At 40.8% G+C, this 17,516-nt stretch overlaps 1 protein-coding gene across 3 annotated transcripts in view; it reads right to left on the minus strand.

The window, feature by feature from the left end:
* LOC125254848 (integrin alpha-X-like) overlaps positions 1-17,516 on the minus strand; it is a 206,363-nt gene that overhangs the window by 10,866 nt on the left and 177,981 nt on the right. For all 3 annotated transcript variants that reach the window (XM_048169690.1, XM_048169689.1, XM_048169688.1), the window contains exons 18-21: positions 17,142-17,270; positions 16,783-16,856; positions 15,790-15,922; positions 6,252-6,353 (exon numbers count right to left, since the gene is read on the minus strand). In XM_048169690.1, coding sequence (XP_048025647.1) covers positions 6,252-6,353; positions 15,790-15,922; positions 16,783-16,856; positions 17,142-17,270 — 438 coding nt within the window. The remainder of the gene's footprint in view (positions 1-6,251; positions 6,354-15,789; positions 15,923-16,782; positions 16,857-17,141; positions 17,271-17,516) is intronic.

Genomic DNA, 17,516 nt, shown 5'->3' on the forward strand with positions numbered 1-17,516 from the left:
CATTTTAGGGATCTTAGATGTCTCTTGAGTGTAAAAACTGTTCAGTAATTTCTCAAACAATCCAAGAAATTTTCACATACAACCCAAGAATTATGACATGAGGAATACAAAACAAATCACATTAAAAATAAATAAATAAATAAAATAATTAACATTAAAGAATTTTGGTATAGAAAAATATATTTAAACAAACCCATATACAGAAAATATATAGTTAAACAACAACAATGTCATATAAATAAAACTTATATAGTAACTAATCTACCTAGATCGGACAATTACAGAAATGGAGAGAAATATCTTTATTAAGTCCAGGATATGAAAGAGCATTCAATGTATGTATCCAATAGGTTTCTCGTTATTTTACCATCTAAGTCTATCTCCACCTCTGATATTCATTGTCACATGTTCTATTCCAATGACCTTCAAGTTGCTATCACTACCATGTTTGGCCTGTATAAAATGTTTCGGCAAGATGCATTAGACTGGTTATCCACCAGAGACGATGTGGTAATAAAAAGTGCAGAGCAAGGTGGTGCAGTGTGTGTATTGAGTAAGTCAAGTCAAGTCAAGTCACCTTTATTTATATAGCGCTTTTTACAAAGCAGCTTTACAGTGATAACTGGTATATAATTTTGGCTGCACAGCAGCTCTTAAAGAATAGTGTCAATGCAGGCAGATCAAAAGCACTGTTGAATAATGTGGTAATGTTAAAGTTCGTGTGTGGGAAGGAAGCGGTCGGGGACGGCGAACAACTGCTGACTGAGCTTTTATTGAGAACAAAGTTCAACAGAAAGACTGTGCAACGCACAACAACAACAACAACATCATTTAAGTTCATTTTTTTTCTCATTAATGTACACACAGCATCCCATATTGACAGAAAAACACAGAATTGTTGACATTTTTGCAGATTTATTAAAAAAGAAAAACTGAAATATCACATGGTCCTAAGTATTCAGACCCTCTGCTCAGTATTTAGCAGAAGCACCCTTTTGATCTAATACAGCCATTAGTCTTTTTGGGAAAGATGCGACAAGTTTTTCACACCTGGATTTGGGGATCCTCTGCCATTCCTCTTTGCAGATCCTCTCCAGTTCTGTCAGGTTGGATGGTAAACGTTGGTGGACAGCCATTTTTAGGTCTCTCCAGAGATGCTCAATGGGGTTTAAGTCAGGGCTCTGGCTGAGCTATTCAAGAACAGTCACAGAGTTGTTGTGAAGCCACTCCTTCGTTATTTTAGCTGTGTGCTTAGGGTCATTGTCTTGTTGGAAGGTAAACCTTTGGCCCAGTCTGAGGTCCTGAGCAACCTGAAGAAGGTTTTCGTCCAGGATATCCCTGTACTTGGCCGCATTCATCTTTCCCTCGATTGCAACCAGTCGTCCTGTCCCTGCAGCTAAAAAAAAACACCCCCACAGCATGATGCTGCCACCACCATGCTTCACTGTTGGGACTGTATTGGACAGGTGATGAGAAGTGTCTGGTTTTCTCCACACATACCGCTTAGAATTAAGTCCAAAAAGTTCTATCTTGGTCTCATCAGACCAGAGAATCTTATTTCTCACCATCTTGGAGTCCTTCCGTAGGGCCTTCCATCTTGGAGAGGCTTCCGTTAGGGCCACTCTGCCATAAAGCCCCGTCTGGTGGAGGGCTGCAGTGATGGTTGACTTTCTACAACTTTCTCCCATCTCCCGACTGCATCTCTGGAGCTCAGCCACAGTGATCTTTGGGTTCTTCTTTACCTCTCTCACCAAGGCACACAATACTGCACAAAATAAAGCGATCGCGAAAACTATCTCTGTCCGAAACTCATACAATCTGAGCTAATATGAACTAATACAGTAAAGTGGATATTTAAAGCGCATCACCAGTTATATTTGGTAATATACTGCCACCTGTTGGCACATTTGTGTAATTTAGAGCAGATATTAAGTCACAACAAAACGTCTCTGGTTATTAAGTTAACCTCGGTTCCCTGAGAGACGGGAACGAGACATGGTGTCAGAAGCTGACGCATTCGGGACTCCCTTCTCTCCTAATCCTTCCTGAAATCCTATTGCACAACGCCAGTGAAGTTGCAACTCTCACTGGCCAATGCCAGCCAAGACGGTGAAAGGGAGGCGGTACCTGCCACTATATAATGCGCCGTCCTGGCGGCATAAGCTCAGAATCTTCCAAATGAACAAGAGTACAGTGGACCTGAGCGGTGAACACGGCAGTTTACGCCATGTCTCGTTCCCGTCTCTCAGGGAACCGAGGTTACCTTAGTAACCGGAGAAGTTCCCTTTCGAGAACGGTCTCTCGACATGGCGTCAGAAGCTGACGCATTGGGGACTGTATAGAACAACGCTGTGGGAACAGCGAAGAAGGGAAGCTCAGCCACTGCGGAGCTACTATGAATAGTAATAATAAAAAAGAATCCCCAAAGTACACACCTACAAAATGCTTATAACGTAGTTACTCATCTAAAATCGTATGCATTCAAGAATAATATACAGGTTACATACAGGGTAATGAAGCATGTGGGCGGCCAGGTCGGGCACAGCAATAAGAACATACAGTCAATGAGCAGCTGCTGCTGCTGGCGTCGGTATAACATGAGAGAATTCATCAGCGAGCACATGCTCATTGCGAGGACATAGACGAATTGCTGGCACTGTGTCCCATATTCCAGGCCGCTTATGGTGGCATAACGTACGCGGCAACATTGTGCATCATACAGCTCGCTCTGCCGATATGAAGGGGAGAGCGCCACAGACTGGGTGTGGCGCTGGCTCCACCCCAGATTCACTTATACGACCTAGTTGAAACCACCAGCCTCAGCTAGTGGGCGGGAACTGCAGGTAGAATACGAGTTGTACTCAACGCCAGGACTTGTGAGGCTAGAGAACACACGTCCAAATTGTAAAACCTGGCGAAGGTATTCTGCGACGACCAGCCCGCCGCCATACAAATGTCTTAGATGGTGACGCCTTTAGTCCATGCCCACGAGGATGCAATCGCCCTCGTTGAATGCGCTCTGACGCCGATAGGGCATTCCATTCCTTGGTTAGAATAGGCCAAAGTGATCGCATCAACCACCCAATGCGATAGCCGCTGCTTAGAGACGGGACATCCTTTGGTACTGCCGCCAAAACACACAAACAGCTGCTCAGAGAGCCTGAACTGAGCCGTGCGGTCAATGTAAACTCGCAAAGCATTATCCGCTGACTCCTGGGTGAAAGCCGAAAGAGTTATCACTTGTGCTCTGAACGGCGTTGACAGCGATTTAGGCACGTAGCCCAACCTCGGTTTGAGTGTGACATTACAATCATCTGGCCCAAACTGCAAGCAATCAGCGTTAATAGAAAGTGCTTGCAAATCCCCCACGCATTGTACTGAAGCGAGGGCGAGTATCAGCGCGGTTTTAAGTGAGAGCTCTTTTAAGCCGACTGACATGAGCGGCTCAAAAGGCGGCCGCGTCAACGCTTCGAGCACAAGAGCTAAATCCCATGACGACACCGTGGGGGGGCCAGAGGGTCTTAGTCGTCTTGCACCCCTCAAAAATTTTACCACTAGATCGTGTCCGCCCACCGAGCGCCCATCGATAATGGCATGAAAAGCTGAAATAGCTGCCACATAGACTTTAAGAGTGGAAGGCATACTGCCGCCGTCCAACCGCTGTTGTAAGAAATCCAGAATGCCTGAGACGGGACAGTTTCCCGGTTCAAGACCATTCAGTTCGCACCATTTCACAAATACTGCCCATTTAGAAGTGTACAGGCACTTTGTAGAAGGGGCTCGCGCCTCTGTAATCGTGTCCATAACACGGCGGGACAGAACGCTCGGATTTACCGGCTCCCTTGCACTACCCACACATGAAGTTTCCACCATTCAGGGTTGGGGTGCCAAATTGACCCGCTCGCTTGCGACAGGAGGTCTCGTCTCAGTGGAATCATCCACGGTGGAGCCGTTAACAGTTCTAGCAGATCGGGAAACCACGGTCTGTTCGGCGATTAGAAGCACCGACGCTCTCTCCTCCCTGATCTTGTGCAGCACTGTCGAGGGATCCCGTCCCTCGACAGCACCACTTTCCGCCGCGTAACCACGCCCAGCTGGGCGCCGCATTGGTACAGGTCGGGATTCCGCCACGGTGCAAGCGCGCTCATGCACCTGCGAGTGACCACAACGTGGGCATGGCCCATTCTCCAAGCTCTCCTTGGTACTTGAGTTTTCAGCCATAACTGGAGGGGGCTCATATAAAGCAGCCCGTGGTTGCATACCGTCATGGCCGCCGCCATCCGTCCCAAGAGCCTCTGATATTCCTTCAGCACTACAGGACGGCCCAGACTGAAAGCACTCAGGGCGGACATCAAATCGTGAACACGCTCCTGACCTAGACGCGCTCTCATCGCGACCGAGTCCAACTCCACCCCTAGATACGAGATTGACTGGCTGGGGCATAACATACTCTTTTGTGTATTTACGCATAGACCCAGGTTCTCCAAATGAAGCAGTAGAGTGCGTTTGTGGCTGTTGAGCACATCCTCTGAATGGGCTAAAACTAGCCAATCGTCCAAATAATTGAGTAGGCGTATTCCACTCGCTCTCAGGGGGGAAAGTGCTGCATCTACACATTTTGAAAACGTGCGAGGAGCCAGGGCTAATCCGAACGGCAGAACTGATATGCCGTGCCGTCGAACGCAAATCTCAGAAAGCGCCTGTGACGAGGGGCAATCTGAATATGAAAATATGCGTCTTTCAGGTCCACTGAAATAAACCAATCTTCGGGCCGAATCTGTGCGAGGATCTGTTTCAGTGTCGTCATTTTGAAAGGGCGCTTGAATAAAGCCCGGTTGATGGGTCACAGGTCCAATATCGGACGGAGGCCACCGCCTTTCTTTGGAACGCCAAAATAGCGGCTGTAGAACCCACTCTCTCTCCCGCTTGGCGGGACCACTTCTATCGCGCACTTTTGCGCGCTGGAGGTGGTGCGGGCGCCCGGCGTAGGAGGAAATGACTCATCGCCCTGGAACGCTTTTGCACTTCAGAGAAGCGCTCTGCAATTGCTTCCACGGCGTCCCCAAAGAGGCCGGAGGGAGATAAAGGAGCGTTGAGCAGCGCCTTCCTGTCTGCATCCTTTAATTCTGTAAGAGTCAGCCACAAACGACGGTGGAGCACAACCATGAAGCCCATGCTTCGTCCGATCGCCTGGCCCGTTTTCTTCGTTGCCTTCAGGGCAAAATCAGTCGCAGCGCGCAGATCCTTAATCGCCTCGGGGTCCGTCTCACCCTCGTCCAGGGTTTTCAGGAGCTGAGCCTGGAAAACCTGAAGCACCGCCATCATGTGAAGTGCTGAAGGCATACGCCTTTTCAGTGATATGCGCGGTCATACGGCAGGGTCTTGACGACAACATAGCGCCTGCTTTCAGGGAAGCTGACGAGGGGCAGAGGTGCGCCGCGATAGATTCCACGACTGGCGGAATGCACATGCGTGGGTGCGAGCCGAGTGGGGCGTGGCCCAGGTCCTAGCGACCTCCTCGTGCAGGTCTGGAAAGAAAGGGGCTCGCTTCCTTGGAGCGGCGGCTCGGCGGCCCAAGTGAAGGAACCAAGAATCCAGTTTGCTCTTCGCTGGCTCGTCGGGGGAATCCCATTCCAGACCGAGATCGCTCACGGCCCTAGTAAGAATCCTGACGAGCTCGTCTTGAAACGCCACCTGCCCCTCCGGCTCAGAGCGCTCCTCCAGGAGGTGGTCTGCCCAGTCCTTCTCGGATGCCGTTAGGGACATGGCCTCGTCGGGATCGTCATCCCTCGCCGCGCCGAACGAAACCATCTTAGGAGAGAAGGGAGTCCCCAATGCGTCAGCTTCTGACACCATGTCAAGAGACCGTTCGTCAAGATCACGAGAAAATATTAAGTCGAGATCATGACAAAACAACTTTTGTTATCTCGAGATCACAAGAAAATAAGTCATGATCATGAGAAAACAAGATAGAAAAAAAATAATAATCCATGGCCATTTAGGGCTTCCATAGGAGGGGGAGGTACTCATTCATCATATATTTAGAACCTAACAGTCCAAAGACTCTCATTTTTATTGAAATTCCCAAACTTTCTGTATGAGCAATAGTAATAGTAATGCTTTAATTAGCAAGATCCAGTAATTTATCAGATTTTTCAATTTAATCTGAGAATTACATTACAATAAACATAGTAAAAGGTGATTTTCTTATGGCTGAAGTGTTGATGAAGCTTGTATGGTGATTTACTAACCTTTGCTCTCTGACGGAATACTGTTGCACCAAGCTTGCATGCTGTGCGTGTGATGCTTGAATGCTCTGTGTGATTGGACTCACACCACACCTGTCCACCAGACTACATGACAAAGAACAAAATTTCAATTATGGCACTAGAACTTTATTTCTATTATGCATGTTACCAGAACATGGACTGGCCATCCATCCAATATGTGGGATAGGCTCCAGCATCCCCACGACCATACATTACAAACAGTTTGGTGGATGGATGTTACCAGGTCAAACTGGAATAGAGTCATTTCAATATATCGAAAAAGACAACAGGTGAAACCTGGCAGTGAAACCAGAGGCTCTGAGAGATCCCAGCAATAAACATTGTACTTGTGGTGAAGTATGTAGTTTCTGTGACACTAGAGGCACCTAGCAAATTTATAAAAATAAAGCTTCTTTTTTTTCAACCCTCTGCAGTCTGAGGTGTTTTCTGGGCCCTGGAAATGTTTTGACATGCCCTGACATTTGTGCTTATTTCTGTTACTAATAACATTTTCATGGCTAAAGTCACACTGTATTCAGCACAAACACTGGTACAATAATATGTGAGCAGCATGTATGTAAACGTTTGTAGTTTTGAGAAAATTATGTTTATGTATGGGCTGTGAAAAAAATATTTCAAGTCACTGAAATAAGACCATAAAACCCATACTGAATATTTATTCAAGACTTAAAAATAAAAATCAATATATTGATTTAAAATTTGTAAGACATGTTTTGTGTCAGGAAGGCTTATGTGGGGAGGGTTTGAATGATCATGAATGATGTGTTTCACACCTGGGAAGACAAAGACCTTCCCCTAATGACCCTGTCAGCTGAATGGCACTGTGGGGGAACTAGAACAAAGAATGTGAGGAGATTAAAAGAATGGCTTTTTGATTGTTTGTATTTTATTTACAACACAACACAATCCAAATATACACAACAAAGGACAAAAAGGCACATTATTGAGCACACTGATCTAAACAAAGCGGCTTGAACAGTCTCATGCCTTTGTGCCATTCCTGAAACAGTTCCTGATCAACAAACCTGTCATATCCAGGGTGTTTGCATTATAATTTTACAATGTTCATGTAGATGCTTGCTGATGTTGGTACAGCGCTCTCAGAGAAAAACAGATTGAAGAGACTTATGTGAATGTTTAAGTCAACTGGGCTCATCAGTGGCATCTGGTTCCTGTAAAAAAACAACAACAACAACAACAACAACAAAACAACTGTGAATATGCTGATATGCAACCCTGGCCCACAAAACCAGTCATAAGTTGCACAGGTATATTTGTAGCAATAGCCAACATTACATTGTAAGGGTCAAAAATGCAAACAGCCTATAACCATAAATCATTAGAAATGTTATGTATGTTTAAGTCTGCCTGACTATTGCTGATAAGCTGAATGAAAAGATAGAAACACTTTGACTTATTAAATATTAAGACAATAAACACATGACTGTGAAAATATATGGTTTATCTGTGTTCATCATTTTTATAAGAATAGTATTTTTATGATGCAATTCTAATTGACATAGCATTAATTATATATAGAATACTTCAAATTAATATACCATCTGCCTTACTCTGTGATAAGAAGCCACTTCAATTCAAACTTTTATGACGTTAAGACATGAAAATGAGTAAAAACATGTAATGTTTAGTACTTTTTGCTTTTCAAATGAACAACGTAATTGACTCATTCACAGTGCTTACAGAGATCATTTATTCCATGAAACATTATTGTTTAGCACATTATAAACATCTGCATTTGAGCAGATATCCACAAACACAATATTTCACAGTAAACACTGGTCTAAACATTCTAATATTCATGTTACAGTGTAAACACTCATATTTTATACTGTACTGTGTTATAGATTATAGAGCTTGTGTCGTACATGTATATTTATTTAGCAATGAAAGGTTGCCTGCCTGCATATAATTCATATTTCAACATATTTCTGTCAAAACATTTTAGTCTGGCAATAGTTCAACAACTAGTTAAATGTTGACAAGTTTATGTAAGTATAACATGCTAACTAATGTAAGTGGAAATAGATTACTTATCTCAGCTGGATCAATCACGTTCTTCTTCTTCTGAGTTAAATTCAAGGTTAATTCTTCACAGCACGTCTTCCAAACTCAATGAAAAGCAGAGGAATGATGAAGCTTGATGTTTGTTTATCAAGGTGATGGGGCGTTTACAGGTTTGTGTGCCTCACACGTGGACGATTACCGTGTGTACAATGTGTGGGTACGTCGACTGAATATTTTGAGTCTCTTTCACACTGATAAGATTTTTACAAAAAGACAGTAAAATGCTGCAAATCTTTTTTCTTACACTTGAAAGGTGATTTACACCTTTACAAAGCTTCTCTTGTGCATGCAAATTTAATTTACGCTTGCAATTTTATATGTGCATGCAAATCTTTTAGGCATCATTTTACCTTCATATTAAACAACCTTGCAAACGTGTCTTGCCTCCCCCAACTCAAACATTACAAATATAGCTCTTACGGGTGTTTGTGAAGGCCAGCATATTAGGAATACTTTTAGCTGTTTGCTATGTGTCATGACTCATGAGTAAGCAGTTGAGTAGACTAATGCTCTTTCTAGAGCAAAAAAGCATCTCACTTACAAAAACCAATCCAACGTATCTGCACAGGGTACATTATTTGACATGACATGTCACAGCTGTATGGCAAGTAGATTTGACTTTTAATCATCCCCAGGATATGATTTTTTGATATCAACAATTTCACTAGTTAAAATGCTAATTCTTGGTATCAGGAATTAAATCTTTACTGGTAACAATGATCGTTCTTGATATCAGAAATTACATTTCTACAATTAAAACTACTATTCTTGATATTTGTAATTGTATTTTCACTAGTTATATGTCCCAGTGATCTACTATTCAACAATAGCACGGCTATAAGTGTGATATTGCGTTTATTCAACAGTTCGACGGCACAAATAATACAACGAGTAAATAAGTAAAAAACAACAATGGAGTGTCTTTAAAACCCTATTTTGTGCAGAACTACTTCCTTCCACCACGGATTCAAATCTCAAGTTGACAGTTAGACCAAGGCTCCATTACTAATTCTAAAACGTCACTTTAGAACTAGTAACGAAGGAATGTTGAGTCCAGTGTTGTGATATAACAGACACCCGGTAGAAAGTAAAATGATTTAGAAACTGCAATTAACTTTAGCAAGAAAGTTTTTTTTTATGCAAAACCATAGACCTTTGTCTACAGATCAAGTATAATAAAAGAAACATTGAATCAACTTGGAGAAAGTTTCATTTCATTGAACGTGACACGCATTTTGAATGCTGAATTGAGAATGACTGACAGCCACAGCAGAGGGAAGTATTTAGCCTACGTGAACTTTAATTTAATGACTTAATTATTCATTTGTACCTCACATTAAACTACAGAATGGCTTCAGAACACTTGGAATATAGTGCACGAAAACTTTATGGTGCTTTTTAAAGTTTTTGTGCTTTTTTGGGGGCTCAACAATAACACAGAATAGTGTATGCACAATATTGGATTTGGATCGGTCCCATCTGACCTATACCCGATCTGGCAAAAATGGCAGTATCGAAGCCGATACCCGATCTTAGTATCAGATTGGAGCATCCCTATTTCTGATATCTGAAATGTAATTGTTACAAGAAAGACAAAGAATTAGAATTTCAGCATCTCAACTTACAATGAATTAGCATTTCAACTAGTAAAAAATGTAATTCTCGATACCAGGAATTTATATTTTTACTAGTAACAAAGTAATTATTGATACCAAAAAGAATTCACTAGTAAGAAATACATCCAGCAGCTGATATGTGTACTTGCAATTTTTACTAGTAAGTAATTTGTGATATCCATAATTATCTTTCCAAAGTTTGCCATCCTTTTAAATACTAGGATATGAATTGTTGATATCAACAATTACATTTTTACTAGGTAAAATGTTAATTGTTGATATAAGAAATTCAATTTATACTTGTGGTATTGACTGTTGATATCAAGAATTAGATTTGCACCAGTTAAACAACTGCTCAGGCCAGTCATTCATCCAGCCACCGTTCCACCATATAAGCCATGTTGTTTGCATTGTTCATTGCAGAGTATTACCAATTTACTGCTATTACCAACCCAGATAGCAAGGTGACATTGATTCAATGTTGAAATTCCATCAGAATCATCATTTTGGTTGAGATTGAAAATTCAATGCTAAATAATATTGAATCAACGTTGAAATTTCAATGCTTTTCAGTGTTGAAAAAGACAACATTGAATCAATGTTGATTTTTGGTCAGCTTCATCATGGTGGAACTTATATGTCAATCTATCTGTCCCCTCATTCAACACTTTATTCACATTAGCATTCATGCTCCTCATGACCCTTCCCTCTGGTCCCACAAAAAATAAAATTAAATAAATAAATAAATAAAAATCCTGCCAGCTGAAGTGTGTAGATAAACTCCAACCAGTTGGAAGTCAGTGAGATGAACCAGCTGGACATTATTATTATAATAATGTTACACTCTTTCAACTTAAAAAGTAAATTCACAACTACTCAAACATCTCACCCGCACTTTAAGGATCCCGCGTCAGACGTTTTTCTGACGTCACAATGCACGAGCGTCTTGAACTTTCTTCTCGAATCGATTGATTTTCTCGGACTGAAAGGTAGGTTGAATTTGGAAATTTGTTTTACTCTATATATTAGATAATGCAGCGTTTGAATGTGTGTTTTATAGTTCATTATTGTTGTTTGTAGACATGAATCCTAACAAAATCATAATTAATCGAATTTAAAATGAATTCCTCTTTTATATTTGAAATGCTGTGGGCGGGAAGTGCGCGTGGTGCGGGAGAAAACGCCCGAGGCTGTGGGGATTCCTGCGTTATAATATTGAGTTAAGTTTTTAAATTAATATTTTTCTGTTCTATTATTTGTCTTTGACATGTTAGCTCTGATTTGATGCATATGTTTGCCCAAAATGATGATCCAAATCTCTAAGTAAAGACATTGTGAGCTAACGTTACATTTGCCTAACTTGGTGTTTTGCTTCACCCAGGGAAAAATGTTAGGATTTTTTTAGGATCATGATCAAGATTTTTCTTTAGTAGTAGTAGAAATAGTAGATTATAATAATAGTATTTGCACAACTAATTAATTGACCTGGCAAACAACTATCGACCACTAATAATGCTGTAAAAATGTTTCTCCCCTTAGGACCTAGAGCTTTTCAATGATGTTTGATGACTGAGGACACTTTACAATACATGGTAAGTAATTTCTATAAAAACTGATATAGTCGTTAATAGATAATGAATTACTAATGTCCAAACCAGATGTTCATTAACTCACCTTTATGCCATCCCAAATGCATGTGACTTTGTGTTATTTTGTTTTGCCTGTGTTCCCATGTGTTATTTTTTCAGAAAAAGTATAAATTTGTTTATTTTGTAGTCATTCTAGCAAAAGGCAATGAAACTGGTTTGTTTTTTGTACACAACTTTAGGATAACCAGACAGATGATTGTGAGGGTGACCTTGAGCAGCTCTTTGTGGTGGTGTTCATTATTCTGAAGGAGCTGGAGAACTTCATGAACCACCTGCTGACATTGGCATTGTGATCGAGGGAGTTAAAGTTTTGAATCAACTCACTTCAGTCACATCAGCTTGTGCCCTGCTTCTGGGTATGATATACATCAACCTATAATGGTTTATATTAAATAGTCATAAATTTGAATTCAGCGTGTTTTAACTTAAACCTTTTTTTTTAATCATATTTCCAGTTTCACTTAATTTTGTAGTACATTGTAACAGTCACATTTCCAAATATTTATGACCCACCTTCTGTCAGTCATACACTACTACCGATAACGTTTAAGAACATTGTGTAGTTCTAACTTCCCGTTTGTTTTTGTTTTCTTTATATGCCTTACAACAAGTGAAGGCTGAAAAAAAAATAGGCCTCAAAGTTTGTATTTGGAGTTTTCAGCTTTCGGGCATTGCTCATGGTGGAAATCCCTCGTCAGAGTATCAATTTAATGAATAAGGACATACTTTTTGCATTAGAAGAGTAGCTTCAATCCTTAAAACTTCAAGTCCTGGACAGTGAACTGTGGTAGTGTTTCAGTCTTTGTTGGTGAGTTTCCATTTGTATTTACTTACAATTTACAGATTGCATTTATGTTGTCACAGTTTTCCAGGCTCTTTTTCCAATAACTAATATGCATGTTTAACTTGCACTGACATCTTACAATTTGTCTGTGCTATTGTTCTGTCTCAAGATGAATGCCAATAATGTTTTTTTTTTGTTTTTTTTTTACTACTTAACCCCTTTCACAGACAAGACTTAAATCTAGTCCCAGACTAAAATGTATGTTTTCAGTTAAAATAGCTCAGACATATCTTAAAATATGTCACTGCCATTGTTTTGTCTCAAGATAAACAATTTTCTAAGGCATGTCTATAAAATCTACTTAAATAATTGAACTAAGGTCTGATCCTGGCTTAGCCTAAGCTTTGTCTGTGAAACCAGGTCTATTTGTTTTAGTCACCATGAAATACCATTTTTACAGCCACTTGTTTTTCCTGAATGTGATGTTAATTGCTGTTCAAACAGTGTGTGGTTATAAATGAATACATTTGTATGTATACTGAAGGAAGTTGTGAATTTTTCATTAAAACCATATTAACTGCTGCCCTTACATTGTCTCTGATTGAAATTAGAATCTTGCTGTACATTAAGCAAGATTGATTTGATATTGTTTCCACGTTAATTTAATGTTAAATAGGTGATTTAATTAAGGTTGAAAAAACATTGATTTTACAACCACGTTGATCTATTTTTCATCATTGAAATAACATTATTTCAGGGTGCAAACCTGATGAAAAATCAACTTAAAATTCAAAGTTGATCAACGTTGATTCAATGATAATTTGGTTAATGCATTAACATTGATTCAGTGTTGATTCAAGGTTGGTCTGCTATCTGGGAAGCATTTTCATTGTCTGACCATTGCCTCTTGTGTATGACTTCTCTGCCTGATTTTGGATTAGGTTTCTTGGATTACTGTTTTGCTCTGTTTGTTGATTGGACTGTTTCATTGTTTTTGACCTTGTGCCTGGATTTTGACCATGTTACCTGCCCTACCTTTTGGCTTTATCAACAACACCTCAGGTGAGTCCGTTACAAACGGTAATTCTTATATTCTTATATGATATTAAATGTTAAGTCATCACTCGCAGAAATACATATATCAAAAATTAAACTTCAACTAGTAAAACATACTTTCTAATATCTGTAACTCAATTCTTACGAGTAAAAAAAAAGGAATTAGAACATATTAAAATGTAATTTTCTTTAGTGAAAATAGCCTATGTAAATACGCTAAATACCACACTGGAATGGTGGGGTGGTAGAGATGATGAGGTATGTAGCAGCTTTTCACGTAAGAGAAAAAAGAAAACATCTTGGTTAGTGTTGTAAGCTTCATTCCCTGATGGAGGGAGTAGAGATATGTCAACTGACAAATGGAGTCTCACTTGGGAGCCCCAACCACCCCAAAGTTAAAAAAAAATGGCCAGTGGAACTGGCGAGTGGAACTCCACCATACATGCTGGTATATAAGATGGGAGCACGCATCCACTCATTTAGGTTTATGCTGAGGAGCCGAGATGAGGGCCCCGGCCATTCAGCAGTTGTTCAGTGTTGTGGCAGGGGGACCATAACGTCTCCTTTCCCTCCATCAAGGAACAAGGGTTACATCAGTAACCAAGAGATTCCCATTTGTCATTCACTACAACGTTGACTAACAAATGGGGTCCCTATGGAAAATTCCACAACCACTGAACTGTGTTATAAGTGATGGTGATGTAGATGCTGGCAATCTGTAGTGTGCCCTTTTGGCAACTGGAAGCATTGAGTTGTAACCTACCCAGTGCCCCACGTAAGCCCAGAAAGGTAGTCATCCATGCCAGCAGGATGGAAGGGATAAGGCTTACTATAGAGATGGTTGTAGCTGCTGTTCCTTTATATTATTTCATGGGAAGAGAGCTTCGGTCCTCAATTCCCTTTTTTCTTTTCAGCCATGACCAGTGTTATTAACGCTGGGGAAGCGTATCTAGTACAATGGAGAGGGATGCTATGGAGGCAATACACATATGTACTGACCCGTGTGGCAGTCCTACATATGGAAAGACCTCTGCGGTTGGATTTGGGTAGGATATGGGATCACAACACATGGGTGGATACACAACATATGGGGCATCTATCCAAGTACAGGGGCTGACTGAGCGGGCATGTACTCGAGTACTGGGCCTGGCGTCGGATGCTTCCGCTGCGTCCAAGACAATAGATGCTTGGAGGAAACTCATTCCAGGGTTCGCCAAGTGTGGAACTCACCCAGAGAGCTAAGAAGGTCCCCGTGTCCTCCCCTTAGAGAGAATGGATCTGCAAGCAAGACATCGAGCCAGCCTTCCCGCACATTACCTGTTTGTACCCAACACACGGGAAGAAACTGGCTCCATCTCAAAATTGTAGAATCTCACAAAGGTATTAGGTGTTACCCGGCCCGCAGTTCTGCACGGCATGGCTCACCCTGAGATTGGTACACCAAGGCGAAGGCATCCACTATCCTGTTGGACACCTGCTGACGTCCAAAGCAGAGAAAGAGCTGCTCGGAGCTTCTGAAGCTCTGTGTGCAGTCCATGTAAATGTGCAGGGTGCGAACAAAACACAGCAGCGGTAGGGCTGGGTCTGCTTCCTTCAGTGGCAGTGTCTGTAAGTTTAACAAATAGTCCTAGAACGGAGTTGTGGGAACTTTGGGCACATATCCGGGCTCAAAGCACGATTCACTGACCGAAAATGCCTGCAGGTCCACCACCAGGTTGGTCAGGAGTGCTGTCTCAACTGACTCAAGTGGCTCAAAGGGAGCTCTCTGCAGACCAGAAAGGACCACAGAGAGATCCCAGGAAGGGATGAGGTATAGCCGAGTCTGACTGTCCACAAGAGTAAACGGGACGGGCTAGGAAGCGCTAACCTATATGAAAAATGTTTAAGAGCATTTAAAAGGTCTAAAAAATATATTATCCTTATGTTCACAAGCACTACAATCTCTGAACATATTTTTAAGAATAATTTTTTAAAACTTTTTGTTCATGATAGTTGTTAGTAGTCTCTAATGATAAGAGTTTGTTGTCATAGGGTTATATTTTTAAAATATTTCAAGGTGCCCCCAACTCTGTTGTTTGTTTTTCTTACTCTGCTCATATATTCATTTGCTACATAATATTCATTTGTTGGTATAATGTGTGTGTTGTAGGCCTGTGTTTTATTGGTTGTTGTCTCCCCTCTTCCCACCTTCTACACTCCTAATTTTCCACAGCTTTACACACCCATTTCTTGAGTCTTTTTCAAATCTGAGATGTGAGCAACCAGTGCAAAAACAGGGGGGTTTCATGACACTTTAAAGAGTATCTGACCGTTTTGATGCGGGTGAAGGACAGGGAGGTGGGATGATGAAGGAAAAGCTCTGTGTCCGTGGAATCTTCTCCGCTATTGGACACCTCCACTGAGACAGTTACTAGGTAACCTACAGTGCTCACTACAATATCACTGGGACACAGATAAAAGATACAGTGTCATCAAATCATTGTAATATATAATTAATAATTATATATTCATCAATGCTCTGTAAACTTTGCAGCTATCTTAATGGTCATGGAGATGTACCTGATTGCTAACTAATAAACACTTACAGATCATTATTTAAAGTAAATTTCAAGTTTGTTTTGGATTTGACAATGCAGTGATATCTACAGGGGTGAGCTGTTAACTTTTTTTATTCATTGAGCTACTTTTAATCAAACCGATTTGTAGATATGGAACATACAAATATGAGAGGCATTATTTATCACATTAACCGTGCAACAGGCCAATCATAGCACAATGAAGACATTGCCTCCTCTCATGTTACTTTTTCCTATTCATTTCCAATTACCCAAACACCAAACCCATGGCACACATTAGGTGGCTCTATTGTAACTCAATGAGCACATAGGAGGCAAGAGAAATGCTAAGTCCCTCTGAAACTTTAACTGCTGGTCTCATTATTGGACAGTGTCACAACAGAAAAATTTGTGATGTATACATAGTCTAATTTTGTAATATTTGCTTTGTAATTTTTGTACTGTGGATTATTTTGTCAATTTTTTTTTTTTTTTTTTTTTTTTTGAAGAGGTACTGCCTCCCTTATTATGAGAAAACACCTGTGTCAAGCATCAAAACCACAAGTTTTCATGCCTGACTTCACTAGCATATAAAATGCCAGATTTGAGCTTTTTGAATACTGTATTTTTACTTCTACATTTTTTATATAGTTTAAATATACTGCTTACATATAGTTTACAATACTGGCCATCATATCATATTGGTCTCTTGGAGGCAATTATAACAAAAGGGAAGTGTACACTAACCTCATAAAAGACAGAGACACATTTAAATCTGATATACAGACATGATCTTCTCCACACACTTTCTCCAGAACCACCTGGAAAACACAAACATATTCACTAATAGGGTTACATTTGTAACATCCCAGTAGAACATTCCCCCTAGTAACCACCAGAGGGTGCTTGGTTCCTGTCACATGCCACCTGCTTCCTATTTAAGGGCCTCTCTTCCTGTCATGTATTGTGAAGTATTGTTTGCATGAACTCGGACTGTCTGACCTGGCTATCGTCTTTGTTATCTACCCCAATAAAATCTCTGCAAATGGATCACAGTGCTTCCCCAGAGTCTGTTACTGTACTATATGTATGTATATCCTACAGACCATCTCTGTGAACTTGGGCCAGCAGTCAGGGCTCAGCACTGGTCTCAGGCCTCCTGTTCCTGGAATAACTTCAGTTGTTACATTCATCTTGCCAGAGAGCAGGACTTCACGGTAGTCTGAAATACACTCCTGTAGTGAACACATAACAAATACACAGAGAGGAAATATATGTGCAATATAAAATATAATATTATAAAGAAACATTATAAGGTCTTTACTAATGTCATCGAAATAATCATAATTGGTAACACTTCATTTTTAATACTGTGCCCTGGCACGATTGTCCCCCTTTCCCACTCCCCTGCTGGCCTGCACTCACATTTCACCATAACATTTTGGGCTGGAGCATGCTTACGTCATTTACAATGCAACTTT

The sequence above is a fragment of the Megalobrama amblycephala genome, linkage group LG19 (assembly GCF_018812025.1).
Source record: "Megalobrama amblycephala isolate DHTTF-2021 linkage group LG19, ASM1881202v1, whole genome shotgun sequence".
Lineage (NCBI taxonomy): Eukaryota > Metazoa > Chordata > Actinopteri > Cypriniformes > Xenocyprididae > Megalobrama > Megalobrama amblycephala.